The sequence below is a fragment of the Callorhinchus milii genome, unplaced genomic scaffold, assembly GCF_018977255.1.
Source record: "Callorhinchus milii isolate IMCB2004 unplaced genomic scaffold, IMCB_Cmil_1.0 Scaffold21, whole genome shotgun sequence".
NCBI classification, from domain to species: Eukaryota; Metazoa; Chordata; class Chondrichthyes; order Chimaeriformes; family Callorhinchidae; genus Callorhinchus; species Callorhinchus milii.
Window position 1 is genome coordinate 3,334,391 of NW_024704762.1, and position 22,311 is coordinate 3,356,701.

Sequence of the window (22,311 nt, forward strand, 5' to 3'; positions counted from 1 at the left end):
GGCCACGCCCAAAGACTTTCCTCTTCACTTGTGCCTGAGGTCACCTCCCTTTTCCTCCCCGTCAAACCACGCCATTGGTAATTGCTCCCATCGAGCACCCCTGCCCTGAAGGCCGCTGTATTAATGCAAGTTGTTGTTGAATGGTGTCAGCCCGGCTCAGTGGATAGCACTCTTGCCTCTGAGTTGGAAGTTTGTGGTTTCAAAGCCCCCACGTCGGGAGTTCGATCTCACAGTCCAGGCTGATCATCATCATAATAATAAAATTCTTTGCATTTGATATCACATCTCAATAATTATTATCATTATTACTATGATGTTCTGGTCCAGTTACTGAGGGAACCATTCAGATCATATCACAGAACAACAAAAAATTGTATTTATACTGCACCTTTCACGTCAGGAGGATGTCCCAATGCAATGGAATATATGTATATATCACAAATAATAACAGCACAGAAGGTACCGATTCGACCTATCTCATTCCCTCTTAAAAGCTAATATCAATTCTGCCTCAACCATGTTCTAGACCGGGTATTCCATGTCCGAACCAGCCTCTGCATGAAAAATATTTCTACTAAACCTTTACTCTTTTGTTAATTTCCTTAAACTGGTGCCATTTGCATATTGAATTCTACAATAAATTTATATATATATAATATATATCACCTTTCAGATCAGGAAGACATCCCAAGGTGCTGAATTATTCTGTACAATATTAATAATAATTTTTAGAAATCCTTTAGTAAGGCATTTTTAGCACCTTTCATTTTGGGAGGATTTTTACTGTGAAGTGTAGCGACTGTATTTCTAGATGACTCAACAGCCCATTTGCACACATGGCAGCGTCCCACAAACAGCTAGGAAGCGAACCACCACTTAAACAATACACTCACGATCATTTGGTGCCATATAAAAGTGGAGGTTAGAAGCTGGTTGTTTTACACAAAGGGCCATTAGGTTGCAGAACATTTAAAGATGTTAGGGGAGATAGTTGGAAATCAGGAGAAGGCAGAGAAATGGGTTTAGATGTCTCCAGTGGTGGAGCTAGTATTACACAGGCATGATAGTCCCAACGATTTCCATCTATGCTGAGATTTCTAGGATTCAGAGACAAACAGGGAATAGCGTGCAGTAGAAATTCACATGAAGGTAATGAAGATCTTATCTCATTAGCCTGGGTGGGTTCAAACTTAGTCCATTTAGCTCCAAAAAAACAAAAAACAATAATAAATTGGTCATTTTCAATCTACGCCTGTTTGTGGGACATTGCTGTGCGCAATTGGCTGCCGCGTTCGCCCACAAATATACAGTCAATTCACTTTACAGTGAATTACATTCTGTGAAGCGCTTTTGGGATGTCCTCCCGATGTGAAAAACGCTATATCAAATGCAAGGATTATTATTATTATTATTGGTAATACTGGTAATAGTCATATCATTGACCACCACTCCACCCACTCATGCAAGGTCTTGATTATTGATTATGGAGTCCTGTAGCTCAGTGGTTAGAGCACTCGCCTCACAAGCAAGAGGACCTAGGTTCGATTTCCCGGGCAGGGCAAAATGTTGGGCAAGTTTCCTTACTCCATAAATTTGTTTGCTGAGGAGTAAGTAGTCATGGAGTCCTGTAGCTCAGTGGTTAGAGTACTTGCATCGCAAGCGAGAGATCTGGGTTTGATTCCCGGCAGGGCGAAACCTTGGGCAAGTTTCTTTACTCCACACGGCTGTTAATAAACACTCAAAAACAAATAATAAAATTGGTCACTTCAATCCGCGACTGTTTGTGGGACGCTGCTGTGCGCAATTGGCTGCCGCATTTCGCCCACAAATATACGGTCAATTCACTTTATAGCATATTCTGTGAAGCGCTTTGAGACGTCTAGAAGACGTGAAAAGCGCTATATCAAATGCAAGGATTATCATTATAATTATTATTATTATAGAATTATACAGCACACAAGGAGGCCATTCGGCCCATCATGTCCGTGCCGGCTCTTTCAAAAGAGCTTCCAAATCAATCCCACACCCCCGCTCTCTCCCCATAGCCCTGCAAACTTGTCCTCCCCCTCACCTCCCCTCCGTTTCCCAGCGCCTTGGGACGTCCTTCCGACATGAAAGGCGCTCTATAAATGGAATCTCGTTGTTGTTGTTGTCTTGTTGTTTCTTTTAACAACTATTTTAAATCGCTGTCCTCGGGTTACCCGCTAGTGGAAGTAGTTTCCCCTTGTTCGCCCTGTCGAATCCCCTCGTGATTTTGAAAACTTCCATTAAGTCTCCTCTTAACCTTCTCTGCTTCAAGGAGAATAATCCTAGGTTCTCTTGCCTCTCTTGATAACTGAAGTCCCTCATTCCTGGTGCCATCCTGGTAAATCTCCTTTGCACCCTCTCCAATGCCTTGACATCCTTCCTGAAGTGCGGTGCCGAGAACTGAACACAGTCTCTAGCTGAGCCTCACCAGTGTTTTATAATGGTTCATCATAACATCCTGACTTTTGTATCTTACACCCTCTGGGTGCTACCGACTGAGTCTGGCCATCTCCTAAAAAGTATACCCTGAAGTAAACTTGCAGAGCACTTGGAGGTCGTGAAAGGAGTTCTATCAAATGCCAGGATTAGTGCCATTATAATTTCCTATTAGTAAACATCCGGGAGGGAAAAACACATCATTCTAATAAATTGTGTCACCTACGTCCTTGTTCTATTATTCATTCATGGCAACAAATCTCCATACCAACTCGCTGCAAACGTTATTCTGCCCGAGGTGGGGAGGCAGAAACCTTGTACATTAGTCATTTGAAAAGGGGAAATGTTTCCATCCAATCCACCCTTGTGGCTGGGTTTGTTCATACCCTAAAGGTTCGAGTCCCGGGCAGGGCGAAACCTTAGGCAAGTTTCCTTACTCCTCACGTCTCTCTCTAGCAGTAAGTAAGAACCCGGTTGTTAGTGGATTGGCAGATCGCTTTCCAGAAGTAATAATCCCTCCAAAATAATAAGAATTTGGTCATCCACAACTGTTCGTGGGACACTGCTGCACGCAATTGGCTGCCACGTTTCGCCCACAAAATACGCACTTTGCAATATATCCTGTGAAGCGCTTTGTGACTTCTCAACGACACAATAAGGCGCTGTATCAAATGGAAAAATTACTATTATTATTTTTACCGGTTTCCTGCAGTTTCTATTTCTTCCAATTAACCTGACCTGAAATCAGTCAGCCTTTGAAAAGAATATAATCCCTGAATACAAGAGAATACACGCTTGATGCTAATCTATTGTGAAGGATTGAGGTCAACACAGCGAGGTTTCTTCAAGTGTATTTTGCCTTATATTTATTATTATATTTTTAAAACTTTTTTTCACACAAATTGGGTGGTATATTATACAAGAGGCTGGCTCTTCTAATCTCATGGTATGAATCCCAGCTGCACTGATGTTCCCTAGCAGTTATAGGAGCCTTGATCTTCTTCGAGTTTATATGGCCTTAACGCTCAGGTCAGTGGGGTTCAGTCAGGTATGTCAGCAGGACCAGCCAGTCTTGCTCATTGGCAGGACTTGGAAGAGCATTCATTCCTATGAGTATTCCCACTCAGCTCCTGTAAACCCAGCAAACCATGAGGCCCAGCACGTTGGGTGGTCCTTGCTGGACAAATAATAATAATAATCCTTGCATGTGATATAGTACCTTATCACATCGTTGAGAAGTCTCAACAGGCTTCACAGCATGTACTGCAAAGTGTAGTTTATGGGTGGAATGTGAACAGCCATGGATTGGGGGGGGATTGTTGGCCAGGATACTGGGAGAAACTCCCTTTCTCACTTCGAATAATGACAAGGGATCTTTAGTGTCCACCTGACCAGGTAGACGTACCTTGGTTTAACGTCTCACCCGAAGGATGGCTCCTCTGAGAAAAATAAGAAGCTAGTATTCGCAATGAGGAAGCTGAGCTGAGCGTTTTGGGGATGATTGAACTCTAGCAGTGCCCTTCAGCTCACACTCTGTTGTCCCCAAGCCTTGGCTTTGGCCAACCTGGGCCTAAACCTCCTGGGAATCGGTGAGAAGGGTGTGATCCTCAAGGGAGAGAGTCTCCACTGGGCCCCAGACAGAACAGAAACCATACAACTGTGCAACTCCCGATAGACTGGAGACGTGTAAAAATAGTGCTGTGTTTCTGCGGGTCTAATGAGCAGTCTAAAAAGTGTCTAACGAGCAGTATTTCTTCCGTGGATCCGATTTTCCATTTACCAGCTCAGCTGCAGAAGCGAACGCAGATTCTAAAAGCAAAATCGCCCGAGGCAGATTGGCGGTGGGGGTGTTGGTGTGTTTCCTGATTTAATGCAACAAAAATGTCAGTGAATTGTGTAATGCCATCACACGCAGGAAGCTGCAATTAGGACAGTCACGTTAAGTTTGCAAATGACGCCACACACAGATGAGGGCAAGACTAATATGATTCCCTCTCCCTTGGCTGCCGCGTTTCACCCACAAAATACTCAGTCACTCCACTTGACAGTGTGTCCTGTGAAGCGCTTTGAGACGTTCTCAACGACGCGATAAGGCGCTGTACCAAATGCAAGGGTTATTAATGGTTAAATAAACAGCCAATACTGAACTGCCGAGTTCACAGTGAGCAATGGTGAGGTTTCAAAGCCCCCCCCAACCCCCAACACCACCAGTTAGAAGCAAAGCTATTTGTCAAAACCTTCACAAAAAGAAGGAGAGGAGAATACCGTCTTGAGAAACCAAACAAAACGAAAAGCACTGCAGAATATTTTATCTGGATGCCTTGGGACGTCCTCCTCCTTAGAAAGGTGCTGTAACAAATGTAGTTTTGTATTGTAAGTTGTATTGTATTGAATTTATTTGAGAATCATAACTGACACCAACTGGCTTTAAACACTGATATTAAATCGAGACATTTATGTGCTTAGCTAGGTTTTTAGACCCTGTTATTGGGTAACATGCCTCTCAACCACCTTCCCCCACCCCCCTCCCAACCCGCACCCCTCCCAGCTCCCACTGGGGAGAGGATGGGGTTGAAGGCAGCCATTCTTGTCAATCACTTTGAGACCTCCTCCCAAGTTGAAAGGCGCAACATAAAATATAGGTTGTACTTGTAAGAGAACTGTGTTTGTTCTACACACGCTCATCACCTCCCCTCTCGACTACTCCAGTGCCCACCTCGCCGGTCTCCACCATCGGCAGCTGTGCTTAAAGCCACTAACGCCCCAAAACTCTGGAACACTCTGTCTCTCCTCCTTGCCCCCTCCTTCTCCATCTTCAGGTCACTTTCCTCTTTGACTGTGTTTACGGTCACCTCCCCCAGCTGCTCGAAGCATTCTGAGACCCCATCCTGAGTGAGGGGCGCCATAGACATGCAAGTTGTTGTTGTTGTTATTGCTGTTAACTTTCTCACTCGTTCTCCTTCGCTCCTCCTCGAACTCACTCCCCAGTCGATCGACCCCGGCCAGCAGTTCACCTGGGAACACTCGAACATGGAAGTGAACAAGCCCAAAAACCGCTACGCCAACGTGATAGCTTACGACCACTCCAGAGTGATCTTAGCGCCGATCGAGGGTAAGTGTTAGCCACCAGAGGAGCCTTATCTCAGGTCACCGAGAAAAACGCTCAAATCCAGACTCTTGCGAAAGGGGTCATGAATTCAGTGCCCACCACACTTGCTCCCTCCGCCATTCTGTGAATGGCAGCGCTGTAGCCACTGGCAGAATGATGGAGTGGGACATCCTTCATGACACGAAAGGCACGATTTCAATGTAATTTGCTGTTGTAGCAATGTACACCTAGACAACAGGTGAAAATATTCTTTTTTGGGGGGAGGGACGAGGGTGGGGCGGGGGGGGGTGGTGGTTAAGTAAAACTCAGTTAAAGTGACGATCTTTTAAAACACGAATGGCCTTCTTCTGTAGTGTGTATTTCTACGGTTCCTGTTTGAGGGATGCTTTGGGATAATGCTTCCCAAAGTGCCTCTGTTCTCAGTCGTATACACGTCCAGCTATTTGGTGGAAATTTAACTCGCTGCCAAATCTTTACCCAGTTGTTCCCGTGCCTCTGGCTTTGCTGCCTTCTCTGGAGTATACCCAACCCTCAGAATGAAATACGAGCAACTAGCTATTAACCAAGCCTAATTGTCATCGGTCCAATATTTAGACAGATGTTCTAATAACCGCCGACATCTGAGAACAGTCGGGATGATGTAGCAAATGAGCGGGGGGTTTGTGGGGGCGCGGGGTGGGGAAGGAGGGAGAGCGAGGGAGAGAGAGCAAATTAATTAAAGCTGAAATCAGCGTTAAAGAAACCGATTAAAATATTTTGAATGAAATAAAGGGACATCTGCTACACAGTGCGGAATCCAGGATTTTGACCCTCCGCCCGCGCACACATGCCTATCAAATGAGCCTCCCCTTCGAAAACAGTTTCCGTGGGATTTGGCAGCTCTGGATTATAGATTCATAGAATGTTACGGCACAGAAGGAGGCCATTCGGCCCATCGAGTCTGTGCGGCTCTTTGACAGAGCATCACTTTCACTAACCCCAATCACCAGCATTCTCCCCATAACCCTACAAACCAGTCCTCCCCAGATACCTGTCCAATTCTCTCTTAAAAGCTGTTATCGAATCGGATTTCACTGCCCTTTCGGGCAGATCACTCCAAATTCCAACAACTCGCTGAGTGAAAACATTTCTTCTAACCTCCCCTCTGCTTCTTTTGGTAGATATGTTAAGACTGTGACCGCGGGTCACTGACACACCTACCAGCGGAAACAGCTTTTCCTTATCTCGCCTGTCAAAACCTTTCATGATCTTGAAGACCTCTATCAGGTCCCCGCGTAACCTTCTCTAATAACATAATTCCTTGTTGGAATTTGTACGCAGCCAGGTAGATTCGTTGAGTGGGACTTAAAGACAAGATCCCTTCTCAAAATGCCTTTCTCCCCTGGTGCCCTGGCCAATAATTGCCTCCCCACCCACCCCACCCCAACCAGGTAAAAATCCGTCATTCACTTCCTGGCTGTTTGTGGCCCATTGCTGTGCGAAAATTGGCGTTTGCCAATATAGTCACCACCGCACTTTACAGTAAACCCTGCAGTAATTGCCGTGCGCAGTTGACTGCCACGTTTCGCCCTTAAAATAAACACTCAATCCACTTCAGACTATATTCTGTGAAGTGATTTAAGACATCTCAACGACGTGATAAGGGGCTACAAGTGATAAAAAAAATAATAAATCCTTGCATTTCATATAGAACTTTATCACGTGATTGAAGGCGTCGCAAAGCATTTCGCAGAATATGCTGTAAATTGAATTGACTGTATTATTCTGTGCCCAAAACTGTTATCAAATGCAAGGACTACTATTATTGTTGTTATCTTGCGAACACCTTTCAATGACAGGTTATGGCGCGATATCAAAACTCGGGCATTATTATTTATCATTATCATTAGTCCGGCCCAGATTTCTAGACCACATCGCGAGTTGCTCCAGTAATGACACCTTCCAGACAGAGTCTGCCAACTCTGAGGTGCCAACGTTAACGTCAGTTAATTGGCTCTGCGATGATATGTGGCCAGGCAAACACACACACACACACACACAGCGGCTGTCTCTCTCTGTAGCATTGGGATCATTAGCTGTGAAAAAGTGACAGCATCTTCGCGAGCGATAAAAAAAAGAAACGCAACAAAAAGCACAAGGGGTAACGAGAGCAGTTGCAGGAACCGCAGTTTGGCTGATCTATTACACAGCTAATTTCAGCATGATTTATGCCGTATATGTGTTGCGAAATGTAATGAGGAGCATTTTGTCAGTCAGGAAATTGATTGTCTTAGAGGCCCAAGTAATTATAGCCTTCGGCCATCCTGTGCGGAGCTTGGAAATTATTTAGCCATGACCGAGCTGGCTTGTAGGCATCAGGCAGCGCATATAATGCTAATGATAAATTGGGACATTCGTCCCATGAAAAAACATGCTATGGGGCAATACAGTAATGTACTGGGCCCCCCAATCAATTTAGCAACGACAAGACCTACAATTGGCTTTCGTCTGGTGGCAGAGAGCACCAGCATTTGCTTGAGACGACCTTTGATGTCTTAACTCTTTGAAGACGGAGGCTATTTCTACCCATTGTTAGCGTTTGCTGTAAATGAGAGATTGGGTGACCGAATGGCAAGTGACAGTTACAAAATACTCCTGGATTATTAATATTAATATTATTATTATTTTCTCCCGGCGTGCTGGCCAGCAATCCCCCAAATATTAATAGATTTTCCCGGATAGTTTCCGGAATTAGCTAAGCAAGATGTGTCCCTCCCATCGTATCTCTGGGATTTCCATGTGTTGGTGGGATGCATGGAACTCTCAGTTTGGTTCGGATGCTCTTAAGCAACGGTGATGGGTTTCCGGGTGTGTCGGCTATTCGGCTGACCCCCAAAGGTTCCTTAGTCGTATTAAATGTATGGTTCCCGAGTTGGCATGACGCAGGTGAGGTTTACTGTACTACATGTTGTTTGCTCGTGTCCGCGCAGGTATTACTGGCAGCGACTACATCAACGCAAACTACATCGATGGCTACCGCAAACAGAACGCCTACATCGCCACCCAAGGGCCTCTCCCGGAAACGTTTGGGGATTTCTGGAGGATGGTCTGGGAGCAACGGAGCGCTACCGTGGTCATGATGACGAAACTGGAGGAAAAATCCCGGGTGCGGCTGAGTTTTCTACCCCTCGGGTTCATCGCTTGTTTTCTGAAAGCACAAATGAACCCGTTTTGTTTTACTTTCGATTCTTTTTCCAGTAGTTTTCCTCAAATCGTCTCTGTAAGGTATCGCTCTCCGGACACACTCTCTTTCTCTCGCTCTTTGTCTCACTCTCATACTCTCTCTCTCTCTCTCTTTGGATGTTCTCTCACTCTCTCTGTTCTCTCTCTATCTCTCACGCGCTCTCCCTTTAGCTGACAGGCCACTCTTTCTCATCCTCTCTCTCTCATTCTCTCTCTGGACGCTATCTCTCTAACTCTCTCTTCAGACACTCTCTCTAGCTCTCTCTCTTTCATTCTCGCTCTCCAGACACCGTCTCTCACTCTCTAGATGCGGTCTCTCTCTTTCTCTCCGCTCTCTCTCTATCTCTCTGCACTGTGGTCTACATCTCTTGTCTATTGCTGCCTATTTCTCTCTCTGCACCGCTGTCTGTCACTCTCTTTATACAGCAACCTATCACATTATATTCCCATTTATTTCTCTTGCTCTTCTTTACATGCCGTCTCTCTCTCTCTCTCTGTGTGGACCACTGTCTGTATCTCTGCCTACTTCTATTTAAATCTATTTCACTGTATTGCTGCCTATTTATTTCTGGACACTGTCAATCCCATGCTCTCTCGCTCTGTCTCACTGCTGCCTATCTTTCTCTCTGTCAGTAACTGTCTCTCTAACCCACTCTCTGTCTTTATTGCTGTGCAGGTGAAGTGTGACCAGTACTGGCCCAGTCGGGGAACAGAGACGTACGGAATGATACAGGTCACCCTGCTGGACACCATTGAGCTCGCCACCTTCTGTGTCCGGAATTTCTGTCTTCACAAGGTAACACGGTCATTTCTTACTGTGTAAATGTGTGTGTGTGTGTGTTTCTGTGTGTGCGTGTGTTTCTGTGTGTGCGTGTGTGTTGCTGTGTGTGTATGTGTTTGTGTGTGTGTGTCTATCTGTATGTGTGTCTTTCTCCATATGTGTGTGTCTCTCTTTGTGTGTGTGTGTGTGTGTGTGTGGGTGGTTGGGTGCCTGCCAACACTCACTGCCTTGTCTAATAACAACAACAAAACAAAATTACATTTGTATAGCGCCTTTCGCATCGGGAGGACATCCCAAGGCACTGTTAAATGAAGAACAGGCACTGAGTAAGAAGATGAATGTGAACTCACATAGCAGCTTTCTTGTAAAATAAACGTCCTGAAGCTCTTTCCAAAATAAACTTGATTAGAAATGAAGTGAACAATGTCCAGGAGACTGCAGCGACCTCCGCTACACACTGAGATAAGCAGCTGATTAATTTGAATTTGGGAGCAAGTTTGGACGAGGATTTCAAATAAAAAGAAGAGGAAGGAGCCATATTTAGCGCCGTTTAAACGTTAAGGGTTTTTATATGTTTTTTTATTCCCGCGCCCCCTTCCCCACCCCCCACGCCCAGCCTGCAGTTAACTCCCTCTTGTCTTCCCCACAGAACGGTTCCAGTGAGAAGAGAGAAGTCCGTCAGTTCCAGTTCACAGCGTGGCCCGATCATGGAGTGCCAGAGTATCCCACCCCCTTCCTCGCCTTCCTACGGAGAGTGAAGACGTGCAACCCTCCAGATGCTGGCCCAGTGGTGGTTCACTGCAGGTAGGAGCTGAGTTCCTTGTCGTTTGTGCCTTAAAAAACACCAGCGGGGGCGGCGGAGGTGAGGGAGCGGAGCCAGCACAGTAGCTGATATATATTATCACACATGATAATTAAGCCCGGGGGTGACAATTATCACGTCACCCAGAAGTGTGATCCGAGTCTGGACCCTCCTCTGTCCGAGGGAGTTACAGCCCCGTTTGCCCCTTTCTATCCTGAGAGCTAAACCCCCCGCATATCGCCCCCATAAGGTTTTATTTTAGCTGGATGTTGCATCAAATCTTTTGACAAAATTAAAGGGGATGTTTTATTTAAAGCCAATAAAAGACCATGCGAGGGTCACTCAGAGAGAGTACAAAGGGTCCTCACCAAACACACCCTCCCTCGCTATAGCCCTCTATGTATAGCCCCTAAATATACATGGTGCGCTCCCTATACACACACGTGTGCCCACGTTAGCAGCGTGTTAACCATGTTCGAATAATAATAATCCCTGCGTTTGACACAGCGCCTCGTCACGTCCTCAAGACGTCTCGAAGCGCTTCACGGGATGCACCGTGCAGTGAATCGACGGCACGTTTTGTGGGAGAAACTATTAACCGTGTTAACTGTGCGCTTTCCAGCGCTGGTGTGGGCCGCACCGGTTGCTTCATCGTGATCGACGCCATGCTGGAGAGGATAAAGCACGAGAAGACGGTGGATATATACGGCCACGTGACCCTGATGAGGTCCCAGAGGAACTACATGGTGCAGACGGAGGACCAGTACATCTTCATCCATGATGCTCTGCTGGAGGCCGTGGCTTGTGGGACCACGGAAGTCATGGCCAGGAACTTGTACTCTTACATCCAGAAGCTCACCCAGGTCGAGACAGGGGAGCACATCACAGGGATGGAACTGGAGTTCAAGGTGAGAAGGGGAGGGCATTGAGACGTCCTCCTGACGTGAAAGACGCTATACAAATGTGATTTGTTGGGGTGGAAGGAACCTCAACCACAGGCTGGGGGAAGACTGGGTGCTTTAGTGGGGGCCGGGTTATTATAATAATAATAATCCCTTGCATTTGATATAGCGCCTTTAGCCCATGAAATGTACAGTCAATTCACTTTACAGTATATTCTGTGAAGGGCTTTGAGACGTCTCGAAGACGTGATAAGTTGCTATATCGAAGGCAAGGATTATTATTGTTATTATTATTATTATCACGTCCTTGAGACGTCTCAAAGTGCTTCACAGGATACACTGTAAAGTGAATTGACCGTGCACCCTGTAGCTGATCAATCGAGTGCGTCCAACGGGCATAGGAAATCCACCACTAAGCTTATGAGTATCCAAACAGGGCTACAGGGAGTTCTCTGCTCATCAGGCTCCGGTCTGCTCCATGTCTCCCGCCCGACCATCGCTTTCAGCCTCTCTGCCCCCACACTCTGGAACTCCATCCCACGGTCCCTTCGCCTCCTTCAAGGCCGGTCTCAAGACCCTTCTCTTCGATCGTGCCTTTGGTCGCCCTCCCACCTCCCTGCCTTCCCTCACCCCTACACCACCCCTCCCCCCATGCTCGGGCCCCGACACCTGACTGTTCAGCGCTTTAGGACGTCCTCCCGACGTGAAAGGCGCTCTATAAATGTCTTGTTGTTGTTGTTGCCTCTGAATGGAACCTTCCCGTTGTGAGGAGGGCTGAGTCTCTCTCTCTCGCTCTCCCAGAGACAGCTCACGCAGGGTAAAAGGGCCACAAAACTTAACAACTGAGAGCTCAAAGCTTTCAATCTTCCAGCCGGGTCTCAATTCATGAGCAAAAATAAAATCAAGAAGAACAAAAGAATTTTGGGATGTTTGGGTTTTGAATTTTATGATTTTAATCTGTGAAAATGATTATTAGTTTAAATAAGTTGAATAATTATTATTTTAAAATTGTTATTATTGTAAATAATTGGAATATTTTTTATTTTTTAAATAATATTATTATTGTTAGCAAATCTTCCTCGCCTGAACTGGAAACCCATTGATAACACTGTTGGGCGTAAGATCGATATGATATTCGCTAGCCAGCCCAGCTCAGTCAGTAGTCCTCACATCTCAGGGTCTAAAGGTTGTGGACTCAAGCTCCACGTCGAAGCCTTTGAGCTTACAGTCTAAGCTGATGCTCCAATGCAGCGCTGGGGGTGTGATGTATTGTCCGAGATGCCGTCCTTCGATGAAACGTTAAACCAAGGTCCCGTCTGTGCCTGTTCAGGTAGACGTTAAAGATCCCACGGCACGACTCGAAAAGAGAAGTGAGTTTCTCTCTCCCAGTGTCCTGGCCAACAGATCCCCGGATAAAATTGAACATGAACATTCACCAGTCATTGACAGTAAAGTTTTGAGACGTTTTGAGCGCTCCGAGACATATTTTAGGGTGAAACACCGCGTGTAAGAGTATGGTGTTGCAAGGTGTTTCTGGCACGAACAGAGGCAAAGTTCTTACTCAAGGTCACTTGCTCTCTTTCTCTCCTTCTGCTCCCGTTTTCTCTCTGGTTCAGCGACTGGCCAATTCCAAAGCTCACACCTCCAGGTTTATAAGTGCCAATCTTCCATGTAATAAATTCAAGAACCGCCTTGTCAACATTATGCCGTATGAAACAACGAGGGTCTGTCTGCAGCCGATTCGCGGGGTAGAGGGCTCTGACTACGTGAACGCCAGCTTCATTGATGGGTACAGGTAAGAGAATCCCACCGATTTCCCCCCTAATGGATACACACACACACCACACACACACACCACAAACGACGCACATACACACACACACCACAAACTCTGCACACACATACACACACACCACACACACATATACACGCACCCACACACACAACACATACACACATCACAACCACACACACCACACATACACAAACAACCAGTCACTCCACACGCCACCACCCCCACACACATACCTTCACACACACACACACACACCCACCCACAGCACTCACATACACATCTCTCTAGCCCCCCCACCATTGGCACAGGAATCAGTGACAGGAGAAAAAACACAAAGGAACAGAAGGGGTCTGTAAACTTCAAACACTGCCCATTCCACAGTTGCACATCTCCTCGCTACGGGATCTGGGGATGTGAGAGCTGAAAACAAATCAGTTTTATTGCACAAGAAACTAGACTCAGGTCAATCCAATTAGCAGTTATTTCACACTTTACTGCTTACCCACCTGTTCTTCCAATCAGATACCAACCAGCCATTTAACAAGAGAGCAGCGTTCCCATTACAATAAGTACAAATATCTACCAGGCTTAGAAGCGGAAAGTTCTCATGTGGAGAGTTTGGGTTGTCATCTCACAACTGGGTTCCTACTTATTGCCAGGTAAACAGAGGCGTGTGGACTAAGGAAAGATTTTGCCCTGCCCAGGAATCAAAAACGGGTCCACTACGCAATGGGACTCCCTACTACTATTAATCCCACCCTCTTGCCTTTTCCTCAACGCCCCTCGCTATTTAGCGCTGATCAGTTTTGCACTTGTCTCCTGCAGGCAACAGAAAGCGTACATAGCTACACAGGGGCCTTTAGCAGAGACCACAGAGGACTTCTGGAGGATGCTGTGGGAGAATAACTCCACCATCGTGGTCATGCTCACCAAACTGAGAGAGATGGGCCGGGTGAGTGTGGGACTGGCTGGGAGCGAGGGCTGTGTTTGTGTGGGGATGTTCCCTTCTGAGGACATTGATTGGGAGAGAGATGGCACAGCCAGTCAATACCTAGGCTTGTTTGCCCACAGAGACAAAAGGCCTGAGTCCTCCACATGCCAACCTCCCCCGATTCTCCCATCAACCCGTCCACCCCTGCCCTCCACCCCTCCTGACCCCATCTCCCAGCTCGGGTACAAAACCCCTGTTTGTCCAGCGGCCTGGGACATCTTTCCGACGTGAAGGGCGCTATACAAGAGTAACTTGTTGTTGCTGTTGTTGTGTAGAGAAGCCAGACAATGAAGCCACTCGGTGCACCTTGCGTGTACAATGAGCTCCGGGAACCTCTCTCTTAATCTCATTACGTCGCTGAAAACCCTTCACACTTTTGCCAGTGGCCAGCGGTGGGCGCGACGAGTTCCATGTAATATTCGGCCATTGATTCTGTGTAGAACTCCCAGGGAAGAAACCTTTTCAAGGACCAGTCTGTAACTCAAAAGCCATCAGTCGCTGATGTGATTTCGGCAGGAGATGGGCTGCCTGACCTTCCACTTCACGTCTATATGATCTGTATCCACGCAGAGCACTCAAACAATTAGTGTGTCATGGGGATTCCTGTATTACACACACACATACACACACCGCTGTCCAGAGTTAGGACCCATCATCGCTCCTTCTCTGCTATTTTCCCATAAGATACTAAAAAATCTGTCTAAGGGAATCTGCCTTTGGTTGAGGTTTATCAAGCCCAGACAAAACACAGTCTCGAAACCCTCCCCCCACTGTGATAAACAAGCCTCCTCTGCCACGCACCTAATTCAGATGCAAGTCTTACACGAGCAGCCGGGCAGAAGACGCTCCATTTGTTCTCGACAGATAATTTTAGATCATTTTATTAAATGGCTGTGGAGCCCAGGGTTATATGCCTTCAGAGATAATAAGCCTTTAATAGAGCTGAGGGTCAGAAGGCCTCACATGGGAATGAGATGTAGGCTGGGGATTGACTATTACTCTTCATTACTCATGTGATGAAACCCCTTTGTAGAGGGAGCTCCCAGCTATGTTCTGGCGGGGAGCAGTATCACAAGGTTTAACATTGCTCGTCCATTGGGACTTCGCTTTGGCTTTTTTCCTTTTTTAATAAACAGGTCTTGAAATGAGTTATGAGGTCTCGGCTGTTCAGAGAGTTTGTTTACCAAGGCTGACGGTCTCACCAAATGGATCCTGATTGCATAAACTTTAGGCCTGGAGTTTTCTTCTGCTTTGTTGAGCAAATATCCTCCCAGTTCCCCCAGCTCACCGCTCCCTCAGAATATGTTTCAGTAAGCTTTGTCTCATCTCCGTGTTCCCCTCCACATATTGTCTGGCTGACCGATGGACAGACAACGAAACTTCGAGGAAGGTGCACGATCTGCACCGTTGTAATTTTTCCTCTTGATTTCGGGTCTGTTCAAGCTGATTGATTTCAAGATCATCATCCTGCTCTTCAAATCCCTTCACAATCTTGTCCCAACCTATTTTGGTAATCTCCTCCAGCCCTATTCTCCTGCTTCCTGCCCGTGCTCTGCTTCTCTGCCTCTAGTCTGCCGCTCATTCCTCCCTCCCCTGTTAACGTCAGTCCGTCACTACCTCCCTAATTCCCTCGCTATCCCCCACCTCCTCGCGGCAACCCGCATTCTCTCAGTTGCTACCTCCCTCTGTCTCACCATCAGTGGTCAAAACTTAAGCTCTAAACCCTCAACCTCTGCCACTCTCCTGCAACCCTCCTAACATGCCTGTGGTCAATGCCATCAACGGCCTTTCCTCTCTGCTCGGTGATCTATTCCTTGTTTTTGCGAAGTGCTGTAAGACAGTCAACTTATGTGTAACTTTAGTTGTTATTGAATCTTCCCTTCTCCCTCTTCTCCGCACTTCCCAATTCCCTACCCTGCCCCCAACATCCCCTGAGATGTGGCAACACAACACTACCGAGACTGATCCAACCTTCACCTCCAGTCACAAACTGGAAGGAAGCAGAGTCCTTGTGAAGTTTATAACAAATCCTGCCTTTCCCAGGCCGGCAGTGTGAGAAATAAGTTGGTAAATAAGTTGGCAAGTTGGCACTTACTTATACACATGGCTTGGGGTCTGCAATACTGTGAATAAGAGAATAGAAGAGAACTGAACAGAATAAGTCTTCCCTGGAGATGTACACCTCCCTTATAAGCCTATCTCTGAAAGCTGCACTGAAAGCATCTTTATATATAAGGAAGAGGTTGTCTATTACTGAGCAAGACACATACACAATGCTTTTTATTCAATGTTAGAGCAGAGCAAAATACTTTCAGAAGAGTTTGCAGTTACGTGAACACGATCGGTTTGGATGAAGATGACCCTTCGGCCCATCTGATCTCATCCCTCCAGAGCCCTCCGCCCCCTTCCTTGCTCTCATCACAGCACATCAAGTAGTTTCTTAAATGAGCCCCAGTGTCCTGGCCTCCGCCACCCTTCCTGGTACTCCAGTTCCATCGTGTCCTGTCAAATGTTTGAGAGTGAACCGCTGTGATAGTGTGGAAAGGATCCCTTTGATTCTAAAACAAAAGTGGCCAACAATTCACCCTCAACGTAATGGCGGAGAGAGCTTGCTATCCCAATTCCCTGGCTATTCCTGTATCGCGATGAGCTAACTGTTAACTGCATCACTAACTTCCTGGTGCGCTGTGTGTTTAACAGGAGAAGTGCCACCAGTACTGGCCTGCGGAGCGCTCTGCCAGGTATCAGTACTTCGTGGTGGACCCAATGGCCGAGTACAACATGCCACAGTACATCCTCCGTGAATTCAAAGTCACAGATGCCAGAGTGAGTATCCTGGTTGGAGGGAGGAGGGCAATATACAACAGTGTGAGATTCGTTAATTCATCCCACATCATCACCACAAGCACCAGAATCCTGCTGAGAAGAAGCGCAGTGTGCTTCAGCAGAGGAAAACTTCAGTGAAGCCAAAAAGGGGAGTCACTGGGAAGCGCTTTGAAACATCCTCCTGCCGTGCAAAACCCTATATAAATGTAAATTGTACCTTATTGTGCAATTTACAGTGTTCCTGGGTAACGATCAAAATGGACTTTCTATCCAGTTTCCGGCGAGAGCTGTTCTGGGAAATAAAATAACTCATTTTGAAACATATTAGATTAAGAATAGCCCACTTCCAGATAAAAGGTTGCATTAGCAAAGAAATCATTAGTAGATATACATCGGGAGCGAGGGTTCGGAGGCCCAGTGCGATGATTACATTCCCCTTTAGCCTTGGGTACTTTTCTGCTGTGTCCTTGAATTTAATCTTATCCACGAGGGGTTTTTCTTGGTAGCAGTGAGTTATTGTGAGTCTATAAAAGGAAGATGATGTCTGTCTTTCTGTCTGAAAATCCCAGTCTTTCTTTGAAAACATAATTGAAGGTCTCCTTCCCTCGCCACAAGTTTCGCTCTTACTTTGAGCTCTCATAAGTCCAGGCTGACACTCTAGTGCAGGGGTTGGTGAGTGCTGATCAGTACCTCAATTCAAATGATTGTAACCATATTAGTGGAGTGGAGTCCTGTAGCTCAGTGGAGTGGAGACCAGTGGCGTCCTGTAGCTCAGTGGTTAGAGCACTCGCTTTGCAAGCGAGAGACCTGAGTTCAATTCCAGGCAGAGGGCGAAACCTTGGGCAAGTTTCCTTACTCCACACAGAACCTAATAATAATCCCTCCAAAACAAAAAACAATAATAAATTGGTCATTTTCAATCTACGACTGTTTGTGGGACATTGCTGTGCGCAATTGGCTGTCGCGTTCGCCCACAAATATACAGTCAATTCACTTTACAGTGTGTTCTGTGAAGCGCTTTGGGACATCCTCCCGACGTGAAAAGCGCTATATCAAATGCAAGGATTATTATTATTATTATTATTATGAATATAACTGCCTATTATCTTACGTGTGGGATATTCGGTGTGTATGTGGGTATTTTTCAGAAGCCTTTGTCCAGTGACTCAACTTGTCTTCTCTTCTATCAGGACGGACAGTCACGGACAGTGCGACAATTCCAGTTTACAGACTGGCCGGAGCAAGGCGTACCGAAGTCTGGCGAGGGCTTCATAGACTTTATAGGCCAAGTGCACAAAACCAAGGAGCAGTTTGGTCAAGATGGGCCCATCTCGGTCCACTGCAGGTAAGCAACAGCATTCCACTCCCAACAGTCTAGCTCTGGGATCCAGATGGGATTCATGGAATTCTCAGGTTGGTTTGGAGACTCTTAACCAACGGTAATGGGTTTCCACACGTGTCAGACACCCGGCTGACCTCGCCCCCAATTCCCCCCCCGCCTCCCCCACCCACCAAAAAGCAACAGCAGGCACCCGTAAATTTGGCCTAACTTATATTTCGTAAACTTACGCTGGGACTCTTTTAACGGCAGAGTAATTTGCGAGATGTGCAAAGGGGTTTGTAAATAACAAATGGTGTCAGACATGATTCAGGCTGTCCCAGGTTCATTGTCCCTCTCCCCCCCCCTCCCCAATTCACTGCAAGGCTGCATTACTGCAGAATTTCTTGCTGGGGTGCTAAGGCCCTACTGACAACAGCAACAACTTGCATTTATATAGTGCCGTTCACACAGGGTGCCATCTCGGAGCGTTTAACATTAGCCTGATGCCGAGCCAGGGGAGGGAGAGGGTGACCGGTTGAAGAGAAAGATCTTCAGGCATGATGGGAAAAAGGGGAAGGAGTGGGCAAGGCGGAGGGATTGAAGGAGAGAGTTCCTTCCAAAGTTTCGGGGAGTGATGGCTGAAAGCACGGCCGCCGATGGGCAAGCAGCCGGAGCCAGCCGGGCAGAGTCAGCGGGTGATGGAGTGGGGTTGTAAGCAGGTTGAGAGGTAGGGGGTGTCAGCGGGTGAAGGGATTTGTGACGTACACTCAGTGACTTCCTTTGTCTGGCTTGCAGTGCTGGAGTGGGGAGGACTGGGGTTTTCATCACGCTGAGCATTGTGCTGGAGAGGATGAGATACGAAGGGGTGGTGGACATCTTCCAGACAGTCAAGATGCTTCGGACACAGCGTCCAGCCATGGTACAGACAGAGGTAAGCTCTCCCGCAAGCTCAGCCGCCACTGCAGTGATCACAAAGCTCAAGCTCATTTCTTCTGTGTGACTCCAATGGTCAGAAAAAGTGTCCAGAACAAGATCACATGAGAGCTTTGGGTGGGTGAAGAATCCCATTCGATCTCACAATAGTAATAATAATAAGAACTCCAATGATATCTATTAGACAAACCATTGTCTTGAAATCGGGGGAGGGAGGGAGGATGGGAAGAGATGTAGGGGAGGGAGGGAGGAGGAGGGAGGTCACATTGACAGTAAATTTTTATCAACCGTTTCAAGCACAGACTCAGACAAAGTGGCCATTATCACCTGTCTTATTCGATGGAAGTGCCAGAAGCAGTAGAAAAAAAAAGCCTCGACTTCAGCAGCTACATCATTGTTTATTGTGTTCCAAGAGAGCTGCCCAGAATATTTAACAGCCGAGATTAATGAGCAAGTATCTCGGTTGTGCGTGTGTTTGCGTGTGTTTTTTTTAAATGAAATATAGAACAGTGGGACAGCAGCACAATACAAGCCAACCTCAGGGTGCTAATGATGTCTCATTCCATGCTTTCCGATGTTCCTACAGCACAAGCTGTGAGCTTGATGCATAACTTTGCAGATGGCTTCAGCATCCGTGGATTGTGTTTATGTCAGCCTGGCTCAGGCGGTCTGTAGCGCTCTCGCCTCAGTGCCAGAAGATTGTGGGTTTAAAGTTCAGGGTTTGGGCTCACGGTCAAGCCCAGCACAGTACCTGAATGTGGGAGGTGCCATCTTTCGGATGAACGACGACAACAACAACAACTTGCATTCATATAGCGCCCTTCTCGCCTGGTAGGGTCCCAGAGCGCTTGACAGTGGCGGAGTCTGATCCCGAGCCAGAGGGAGAGGGAGGAGGGAGGTGACCATAAGCTCAACCGAAAAAGGAAGGTTTTTAGGTGGTATATGAAAGTAGGAGGGGGGTGGGGTGTGGCAAGGCGGAGGGATTGTGGGGGAGAGTTCCAGAGTCACCGATGGGAGAGGAGGAGGCGAGGGATGAACAGGAGGCCGGAGCTGACCGAGAGGAAGAAGCAGGTGGTGGAGTGGGGGGTGAGCAAGTCAGGAACGTAGGGATTTGAAAACAAGCAAAACACTTAAGAATACTGCAAACAGTTTAGTCGCCATGATATAAGGCACCTGAGGCATTGTAGAGCAACTAGTAGTCTTGTAAAAAGACATTTCAGAGGGGACTTCATAGAAGTATACAAGAATTAATATGGATTGAAAGAGTAAACCCAGAACAATAGGACATACCAAGATAGTAGAACAAGAGGACACAGGTTTAGAGTTGTAAAGGGCAATTTCGGGACAGACACCAGGAAGTATCTTTTTACCCAGAGAGCAGTTAATGACTGGAACAGATTGCCAGGAAGGGTGGTTTAAGCTAGACTAAGAACGGGTGGAATTTCTTGAGTGTTTGTTGAGTCTGATTGATGTGCTCTCTCTCTCTCTCTCTCCTGTGTTTTTAGGATGAGTATCAGTTCTGCTATCAAGCGGCACTGGAATATCTTGGAAGTTTTGATCACTATGCAACGTAAAAAAAAAAAAATTGATCGCCAAACTGCAACAGGCCACAATGGACAAAGAAAGCCTCCTACTGAGCCATATAACGTGCTTGAAAAGTACCTTTAATTCTAACCACAGCCAAGGGGGAGATATTTCAGACGGACCCTAAGGAACTCAATGTTGTAACCTGGAAGAGAAGAGGGACCCTGGTCTGTTGGGGAGGAGGAGGAGGGGGAGAGGGGGGGAGGGGGGAATAAATTTAAACATCGGATTAGTCCTACTTACCTCAAGTGTTCAACGGTGGTGGAAATGACGTGGTTTTGTTCTGTTGTGGACGTGCCGATGATGAAACATTGATGAGAAAACAGAAAGGGGAAAGTGATTCAAGGACCCGGATGGAGGAGAAGGGAGAAAAGATGGAATCCTGCCTTTGGTTACACCATTCGAGTTTCTACTTGTGTAAAAAAAAGACACTTTTACTAATCAAGGCTGTGGAAAAGCATTAACGGATGACGCTCACAAACCCAGATTTCCTGCAGGTGACTCCCACCTTCCCGGTTTGGTTTCTTTCGGCCACTATGCGGTTATCAAAATTGCCAATTTTTTTAATGTCCCACCACCCCCAACCCCCCCCCCCGACTATTTTCACTGGGCCTTGGGAGTGTGTGTGTGTGCGTCTATCTGGCCTGCCATCTGTTGGGGGTACTTTGCAAATTCATATTTAATTTGTTATCAGAAGATGTGCGGGAGGGAGGGATGAAGGGGGAAAGAGGAAACCAAGATTGTTCGACAGAAAAATGGGGACAGTGAGCGGAGAGCTTTTGCTTGTTTGGGGGACCAGGTTGGAGTCTCTGTGACGTGGCAGTGAGCAATGTTTCATGGCAGGCAGGACCCTCCTCCCTGCAATCCACATCCTTCCATCATTCCAAGCTCCTAGGACCCCAGTGACCTCTGTGGGTGTGAGCTCCTCAAGCCGCCACCTCCCTCTCCACCTATCTTTTAGGGCGATCTTTAGCTTTGCAAAGCCATGAATCCCAAGATACCTTACGCCACTGTGTTTGGCAGTGTCTAAGATGGCTCAATCCCAAATCAGATGGCTCCACAGAAGGAGGCCATTCAGCCCACCAAGTCTGTCCCACCACTTCATTAGATCATATCAGATCTTTTAATTCCATTCCCTTGCCTTTTTCTCCACAAAGCCCTCAATACTCTTCCTTCCCAAGTACTGTATCTCCCTTTCGGATAACACATTTGATTCTGCCTCTCACAGCCTTCGAAGGCAGTGCTTCTTTCGACATTCTGCTGTGCGATGAAATATTCCATTCTACAGTTGGGCTCCGTTTTATACATGTTCTGTGCTGCAATGGGGAAAAATCTGGGTTGGGGAAACTTTCAAGCCAATGGATAATTAACTATTGATTAAAATGTGAAATGAACTTAAAGAGTTATACATTTTAGTTGCGTTAGTTGCAACAAAATCTAGGAATCCTGCCAAAACCTGAGTCTTTACACTGCCGGTACAGCTCTTTGGTACTATATCCCTATCAATATGAAATTTCTGATTTGCAAGATGTTTTAATGATGAGATTTTTTTTCCACAAGGGTTGATATCCATCTATAATAT

The 22,311-nt window shown here is 46.6% G+C and overlaps 1 protein-coding gene across 3 annotated transcripts in view; it reads left to right on the top strand.

Annotated features, from left to right (window-relative positions):
• LOC103183552 (protein tyrosine phosphatase receptor type S) overlaps window positions 1-21,047 on the top strand; it is a 145,487-nt gene extending 124,440 nt beyond the window's left edge. For all 3 annotated transcript variants that reach the window (XM_042342643.1, XM_007901115.2, XM_007901118.2), the window contains 11 exons: window positions 5,452-5,575; window positions 8,542-8,717; window positions 9,471-9,590; window positions 10,225-10,379; window positions 11,000-11,285; window positions 12,896-13,074; window positions 13,900-14,026; window positions 16,766-16,891; window positions 18,082-18,236; window positions 19,008-19,143; window positions 20,651-21,047. In XM_042342643.1, the coding sequence (XP_042198577.1) occupies window positions 5,452-5,575; window positions 8,542-8,717; window positions 9,471-9,590; window positions 10,225-10,379; window positions 11,000-11,285; window positions 12,896-13,074; window positions 13,900-14,026; window positions 16,766-16,891; window positions 18,082-18,236; window positions 19,008-19,143; window positions 20,651-20,719 (1,653 nt within the window). In that variant the 3' untranslated portion in view covers window positions 20,720-21,047. The remainder of the gene's footprint in view (window positions 1-5,451; window positions 5,576-8,541; window positions 8,718-9,470; window positions 9,591-10,224; window positions 10,380-10,999; window positions 11,286-12,895; window positions 13,075-13,899; window positions 14,027-16,765; window positions 16,892-18,081; window positions 18,237-19,007; window positions 19,144-20,650) is intronic.
• The last annotated feature ends 1,264 nt before the right edge of the window (window positions 21,048-22,311 follow it).